This window comes from Formica exsecta, unplaced genomic scaffold, assembly GCF_003651465.1.
Source record: "Formica exsecta isolate Colony F162 unplaced genomic scaffold, ASM365146v1 scaffold4, whole genome shotgun sequence".
Classification (NCBI taxonomy): Eukaryota; Metazoa; Arthropoda; class Insecta; order Hymenoptera; family Formicidae; genus Formica; species Formica exsecta.
The window spans coordinates 724,018-732,374 of record NW_021851238.1 but is presented as its reverse complement, the minus strand read 5'-3'; the positions used below and the strand labels follow the sequence as shown (position 1 = coordinate 732,374).

At 36.7% G+C, this 8,357-nt stretch overlaps 2 protein-coding genes across 2 annotated transcripts in view; one reads left to right on the top strand and one right to left on the bottom strand.

The window, feature by feature from the left end:
* LOC115239934 overlaps window positions 1–8,357 on the bottom strand; it is a 30,094-nt gene that overhangs the window by 17,471 nt on the left and 4,266 nt on the right. The window contains exon 2 of the mRNA XM_029814805.1: window positions 9–3,239. Within this exon, the coding sequence (XP_029670665.1) occupies window positions 9–3,239 (3,231 nt within the window). The remainder of the gene's footprint in view (window positions 1–8; window positions 3,240–8,357) is intronic.
* On the top strand, window positions 5,786–7,158 carry LOC115239995. Its single transcript, XM_029814906.1, has 3 exons — window positions 5,786–6,011; window positions 6,333–6,476; window positions 6,943–7,158. Exons 1-3 carry the CDS (start codon window positions 5,786–5,788, stop codon window positions 7,113–7,115), a joined length of 543 nt encoding a protein of 180 aa, XP_029670766.1. The 3' UTR covers window positions 7,116–7,158.

The window sequence follows — 8,357 nt, the reverse complement described above, 5'->3', positions numbered from 1 at the left end:
TTATCCCATTCCCTCTGGTTTTTGATATTTGGATCCAAAGCGTTCTTATCATTCAACGATGTCTGATCTTCTTGCTTCGACGGTAAGTCGGGAAATTCTGGGAAATTAGAAATATAAAGAGCGACCGTAGGCCAAATTACATACCTCGTGCAATTGATAAAGTCATTGTTTGCCTGAAGACAAGATAGAACCTGTGCGATAAAAGCTGCCCGTGCCGGAGGCGGTACAATATCTTCCGCTAATTTTATTATGTTGATTTGCTTCTCGGTAATGGACGCCAGAATTATCGTATTTCCACTGACGGTCAGATGCGAATTTTCCGGTATCGTTTTCAGAGAATTACGTACTCTTGTTAAAATCTCCGTGACTTTGTTTTCTAATTCGCTAGATTCTTTGGAAGAAATTTCTTTTTGACGTAATAAGATTGTGGAAAGACGACCAGGCGATTCTTCTGGAGTAGAATCACCGGATTCCGGTGGTTTCTCGGTGCTCGTATTTCCTCCGCTACCTAATCCCGAAATAATTGAAGCAAAGTTGGGTATACTTGGTAGCTGAAATGACGGCAGAAAACCGAAGAAGCCGGGAAACGATAAAGTCGATATCCGACCGGAAAGATCCGGTAGAGAAGGATATAACTGCTTGATCGTCGGCCACGTCAAATATTTAATACATGTGATATAATTTAACTCCTGAATACATTTCACGGTTTTCTGAACGAATTCTGGTCGATATGGAACAGGAAGAAGCTGTTCGGCCATTTGAATCGATAATAATTGTTCTGTAGGAAGTATAGCGACGTAAGAATCAGCGTTATGAATAACAGAAGGAGGCGGTGTCTTCGCGTGTTCCTTCAATGTCTTCTGAAGAATATTGATAATTACCGCTTCTGGTTTCCGCATTCTCGTGGCGTCGGCATCAACGACTTCCGGAAGCTCGCCTGAGGTTTCCACGAAATTTGGAAACGGAACAATGGGATATTGCGGGTACAACGGTATGGACGGATACCAGCTCTGATAGTCCGGGAAAGCCGGTAAGGCCGGGTGATATTGCTTTACCATCGGCCAAGCAAAGTATTTGACACAGCTAAAATACTCGAATCTGCGCACGCACGAGAACATCCGATCGGAGTACTCGCAGCGTATTTCACCAGGTAGAAGTTTCTCGGCCATCTGAAGAATCTGAAGTTGACCAATAGTAAGGAGTCTCCTCAGAGTTTCGTTGTTCGGATCGATAAAAGTCGGCGCCAGATCGTAAGTAGCTTTCGACTCCAGGGCACCGTTCAGAATGCTGAAGACGACGGACTCCGGCGTTAGCAGCCTCGGACGATGAACGCTGCTCTCCGATCTCACAAATTTTGTTCTGTTACCCTGAAACAAGTCGATCAAGTTTATTTCGATCGGTAAATTGTTCAGAGATTGGCTAACTGATTCCGGAAGATAGTCGAGTATGATGGGCCAGACAAAGATGCGCATACAATTTAAAACACTGAGACCGCGAATGCACTCTGCTATGTTCGCTACAAAGGATTGTCGCTGCTTCGTCTCTATCAATTGCTCGGCACATTTTATTATTTCTAATTGATTTTTGCTCAGTTCAGTCGCGTTCAAGCTGGCAAGATATGTCTCGTTTGACGGCGATGTCTGTGACAGCTGGATATTCTTCAAGGTTTCCAGCAATTGGTTTTCCGTGAATTTTGGAATGTCAGAAAGCACCTCGGTCGTTTGTTCTTTTAAATATTGAAGAAACGTCCCATTCTTCATTTGTATCTGAAACAGCGTTGCTTGAGCCTTCCATTTTTGAAGGCGGTTAGAGACTTCCCTTGTTGGAGATAATTGATCAAGATTTTCGTTTTGAAGTGATTTATCTTTCAATTCACTGCTGCGTTGATTGCGAATCTCTTCATCTTTTTCGGCGGCAGCGACATCAATCTCAATTGATTTCTCCGAAAGAAGACCTTCTTGATCAACCTTTTCCGATTGTTTCGCGTCATTATCAACCGATCCGAGAGCATCGTCTCGTATGGAAATCAATTTCTTTATCTGACCGTTCACGATCGATTCTTGCTCTCGACCGGGTAAACTGCCTTCTTCAGCGTTCAAGTAGACAGTTGAACTTTTATACTTGGATTTAGCTAGAACGCTAGCTAAGTGTCTATTCTCTCTGTTCGGATCAAGCTCTTTGACACTGGTATTTTCATTGTTTGGAGCCTCATCGGCGACACGCTCCTCTTGGTTTCTTTCACTTTCGTTCGCGTGAACAAGTTTTAAGCTTCGCAGATCATTACGTATTTCCTCGTTCACGTTGTCAACGTTCTCAGTTTGTGCTTCATCTGGATTATGTTTCACTAAATTTTCGATTTGTCTCGTCTCTTCTTTATTTAAATCTACTTTCTCTATCTGTTCCAAATTCGCGACGTTCTCCAAGTTCTCTCGAAGATCAGAAGAAATCCCTGCATACTTTTTTTCTTCCTGCCGCGTCCCATCTTCGTTGCTAGGCTTCGCGTCCACATTCTTCACGTTCGCGGGCGATTGCTCGACGTTGATTAATTGCTTCTCACGCTCGATGGCGTCTCTTTGCGAACCGGGGTTGATGCCTTCGATGATGTCAAAAATCTTTCGTTGGCTTGGTTCCTCAATATCGTCGGACTCGATCTGGGCGTCGAATCGTCGAATACCCTCGTCCTTTTGCACGATCTTCTCCTTATCCTGCAACACAAACTTACCAGGAAGGCTCACGTCGTTCCTCCGCCGCTTCTTCGCCACGCTGCCTTCATCACTAGCAGCTTCGACCTGGATCTTGTCAGGATTTTCGTTGAGTATCTCTACCGTCGGCTTTTTCCTTTCTTCGACACTAACGTCCTCGTCGCTATCGTATCCTTCTGTTTCTATCAAGCTCTTTCTTCGCGCTTGATCCGCGTTCTCCACGTCGTCAGACTTGGGGTCACTCACCTTCACAAGAGGCTCCGAAATTTCGCCGTGCACTTCATCCGCGATGACGTCGCCGTCATCGTAAAGTACACTCCGCGCTCGTACGTCGTGAGGGACGCAAAGCAGAAGAAGAAGACAGAGAGTCGTACAAGGCACGAGTCGATGAATGCTCGTGGTTGACCGTGAGCGTCGAGAGTTGAGTGCTCTCATGGTCGCGGTCGAGAGGCGAATGTCTCGGCCACTTCTGAGCCGGTCCATGGTCAGCCATGCCACACGCATGGTGATACACATACCATCTCTTAAAGCACGGCACTGAGACCACCGGTTACTTCACGGACGAAGAAGCAAACCTGTGGATGAGTAACAACCTGGCATTTCCATTTTTGCGATGCCCCTCTACATGTCTCTTCGGGGTTGCGGGGTAACAAGCTTCGCGCAGCGGACGAGTTTGCTGTCGCTGACCGGTTGTGTTTCCTGCACGGAAATGGCAATGGAATGCATCGATCGCTCGATTTATCCGAACACACAATTTTCGTAGCGCCAATAAATCATGTAAGCATTATCATACTTAGGATATAAATTATCTATCCTATAGCAAATCTGAGAAAATTTATTTATCCCAGACTGTTCGAATTAAGTAGATTTAAATAAATGCGAAAGTACTTAACGCAATAGAAAACGAAAGAGTGATATTTAAGAGAGTGAGAAATGCGCGCCGTATATATAGCTAACTATCTGGCATGCGTATTTTTGTAATGTGACTTGTATATACGCGCCAACAAACATACAGATTTAATGTTTAGAATAAAAATCCAAGTCAAATATTTTGCTGATATTTGAACACACACACACGAATCCTGCATTTTGTTTTATGATAATTAAAATAAAAAATGGTATTAATTATAAATTATTATTTATTATTAATAGAAAAAATTAAAAAACAAAAATTATTCTTGTTGTAGATGTATATAGTAATATATTTTTAATATTGCCTATATTGATAAGTAAAAAATCTTAAATATTTTTCAAAACGAGACGAGAGCTATGATTCGCATGTAAAAGAAAACAAATTAATTGACGATATGGGAATATCTAACGAACATAGTCTTTAAATAAATAAGTGGAAATTGAAGAAGACAGGATGAATCAAAGTAGATTTGAATGATATCGCATAAATAGACCAGGTTTCAGGTTTGTATTTAATGTAGTTTTATTCACCAGTTTTCCCTGCTCGCCGGTGTAAAGGGTTGTATTTTTAGTCCTTGAAGGAATCGAGACTGGAAGGAATGGCCAGGAAGAAGGGGCATCCTAGTGGAGGTAGCTGGAGAGCGGAGAGCAATGCATTTTTACCGGGAATTTTATTTTCCAAGATGGTTGGCGCGATGCTCCCTACTTTTTCCCTCTCTCCGCTCCTTCCAAGTACTGGATTCACTGTGCAAAGACGATGCAATAAACCTGTATTGCATTTCTTGCTTTACCGTCTGCTTGCTTACGGTGCGTCCACAACGTTCAAGACGATTTTATTATTTCGACCACGATTGTCATGCATAATTAGTTTTATTTTTATTAACAATATTCTGTCATGAAATCTTTGGACTTCTGTCTTCAATTTCTAAAATTCATATTTTTTTGTGTTGCAAAGAAAAGACATGCATGTATTGTACTTTCTTTAATAATAATTTTGACTTTTTTGCACGTTTTTATTTCCAAATAAGATACGCTAAAATAACGCAACTAATTGAAAGTAAAAAATTTTTCTGTTGGCTTGGTAGTATTAAATGTATTGAGGCAATCCATGACGTCAATCATTGACCATGACCATGACCATTCTTTGAGCTACTTACTAACGTCAAACCGTTAATGAATTTTATTAAGCACAGTATTCCTCATATTATCACGGTATGAGGTCAGTGAGCAATTTCTAAATTGAAAGTCATTTCCGTGATTATTCGATAAGGTAAGCCATTATTTCTGCAGCTATTTACAATAACATTACAAATGTGGACGCATGTTAATATTGCACGTTTAGGAATTTACCTTGCAATATTTGAGAGAAGAAAAATACTTAAATAAAATAAAAAAATATATCTATTGTTCACGATAATGGATCCTAAAGTTGTAAAATATTTCTAGAATAACGTGTGTGAAAAAAATCACAAAAGTGTGACAAATTCTATCGGAAAATTGTGAAGCGATGTGTTACTAGAAACATACTCTTGACATTCCTATTAAATATACTCTCGACATGCAATCATTCCTTTTCTAGGTGATGGTCGCACGTAATCGGTCATTGCACGATAATCGTGACACTAATGTAAAAAATGAAAGAGGACAGATCATCCCTAAAATTTCTTTTCTTTTATCAAAATATAATATAATATTGCTTATTGTTAGATAAAAATAATATACTGGAATTAATGAATTCTAAGTATATTTTACATCAACAATTAATTATCGCAGAATTTTGAACATTTCTCAATAATTGCAGATCAGCGGGCGTTATTGTAAAATGTAATTTTATTATAAAAAAAATAAACGATGTTAAGAGAACACCTTCTGAGACTACAATGCAGGTCGATTTTTTCACGTTCTCCAAAGCGCTTCTAAAATCGGTACCGAAGAAGCCGAAAGAGGTGCGCAGAAAGTCAATGCGCAGAGAGCGGGCGATTCTCTTTCGAGTTCAAACAGCTTGGTGATCGTAGGAGGGATTCACACAGTTGGCCGTACGGGTCCGAATAACACGTATTTCGTATAGTCCGGCACGAGAGGTTCAAGAGGAGACAGAGCGAAAAAGATCGGTCAAAAGAAAAAAGACTGTCAGTGTCGATGAGTCCGGATGGTGGTAAACCGGTCTGAGAATGAAGGTGATTGGCCGGATTCTGGCGTGCGTGCTATTGGCAGCTATAATCGCGAAAAATGTAATTGCAACGAGTGCCGCGAATATTAAATCTACAACGGGACGAAATAACAAAATCGTACAATTCAATACTACGAGACTAGAATTGGTTCCGGAACTATCGCCGCTGAATGCTGAAGATTTTCGAGGTATACTGAACAGCGTATTTAGAAACAAAAATGATCAAGGTGAGATATAATTTTATTTACATCCATTATAATAAAAAAATATGTTATGTGCAAATTAGAAATACTTTTCTGCGATAAGAAAGATCATAAATATATGTAATCTTATCATTAGTTTTTTTACTAAAATAATTTATATACAAGATATATAATTATTTAGCACAGTATTAGCTTTTGGAATGTATTTTTGTATATTATGTATGTATGTAGATTGTATGTTACTGTAAATATTTAGTTGTTAGTTATTTTCATTGATATCGCACTAATATTATGTAAAATATATCATACAGCATTATTAATTTTATTAATATTTTTATTATATAGACATTGAGAGATTTGAAGAGGCTCGCACTTTTGGTAAAATCAGAAGATTGCAGTTCATGTTGATGCCGTTGATATATAAAATGGGAGTAATGATGACAATGTTGACGGTATTGACAGCGATCTCAGTCAAGGGACTTTTCGTTGGTAAGCATCGTTAATTTCGGACTCAGTAAAAAGTGTTAGGCACGGAAATGTATAACGGTATTCGTGATATATTGTGGATAGCGTAACCTGCATACATGATTAGGTGATATCACTGGCCCATTTACTCCTATGAGTTCAGTATTCGAATAAGCATTAAATTCGCTAATTTCCTTTGCCCATTCCGTTAGTTTGCATAATTAATGATAAATTAAGAATATATCTCTTTGCATTGTTCACTTCCTATTACTATCGATAAAATATTAGATTTTATTATCATGAATTACAAGATTACGTTATAGACCTGGGATTTTTAAAAAAATTTTGTTTTTCTATAAAAAATTTATTTTATATAATATTTAAATTTATTTTTATCAGATAATATTGTGATTTTCATGAAAAACTTTTTACTTTATTAAAGGAAATTTATAGCTTATTTTAATATATATATATTATATTTTTTTTACAGGCATTATACTGCTGATACTTAAACTCAGCACTTTTCTAGCGAAATTTTATTCCGGCTGGCAAGCATCATCGCAACCAATTCACCTACACATTCACAATAGTTCTCCATATGTTCACCCACAAATGTATCATAATTGGGTACCGTCGAGTGGTCCCGAGAATCACTATTATTGAAAGAGATAAATCATACGTAAAGATATTTTGTTTCCGATTATAAAAATTTTATTAACAAGCCATAACAAAAAGAAGATTTTAACGAAAATCAATAGTACTCGATAGTATCTGCATCATTTATATAATTTATTAGATAATTCTTTTTTCATTTATTAACTTTTATTTGGATATTTTTATTAATACCTGATGAATCTATGGATTAATATTTATCACAGCTGTATTCTTCGGTATCCAGATTATTTTTTGCGAACATTTATCTGTACACATTTCATCGGAGAAATAAGTATGTGGATACACATCAATTTAACAAATCTTAGACTTTGCTGCTATAATACAGCAAATGATTCTTTCGCGTATTTCATATGTAAATGTAAGCACTACTTTTATGGATATACCAAAGGAATCTCGTTACTTATTAATATAAGACCGCAGAGGCAAATAATTAATATATGGATTTCCTTTTCTAGAAGAAATACGAGTAACATTTTCATATAACGCAATAAGCATTTGATTTTTAATAATTTATTGATAATTTATAGTATAATATAAAACTTTTTACATACATACACATGTATTTAAAATGCGCCACATGATAAGTCTTCAAAATCCGTCAATATCCTACGCACATGGCATGGCAAATTAAAAAATATAATCATCAAACAGTGATTTGATATAGAAAGTATTAATTTAGTTTGTAGAAAATCGTGAAAAATATTTATAATTTAGAACCAAATTTTTCTATACATATACCAAAACAAAGAATATTTATATATTTAAGAATTAAAACCGCATACCTCACATGTTACCAGTAAAGATATATTTATTGGTCACTTTGTAATAATATGTTCTCGATCTATTGTAATATATATTTAATAAAAATTATATATATTTGCTGTGAAAAATAAAGAAAAAGATTTATCAATACTCTATACGCACGTGTTGCATACAATAATTATAATTATTATAATTATATATAAAAATATACTTTTTAAAAATATGTTTCCTTAAGATTAACTAAAGATTGACACAAGAAAATTCTATAATTCTTAAATACAATAGAAAAATTTAGGATAATTATACGGTAAGATTTTTAGTAAAATCTTACCCATAGATTATTAAGAGCGATATATTTACCGGCGAGCGGTTATTGTAGCGAATCACTAACTAAGTATATCCACATTTCTTCTGATGTAAATAGCGTTCTCTAGTAAACGGGACCCAGTTTTCCCGGCCTAGTGGGGT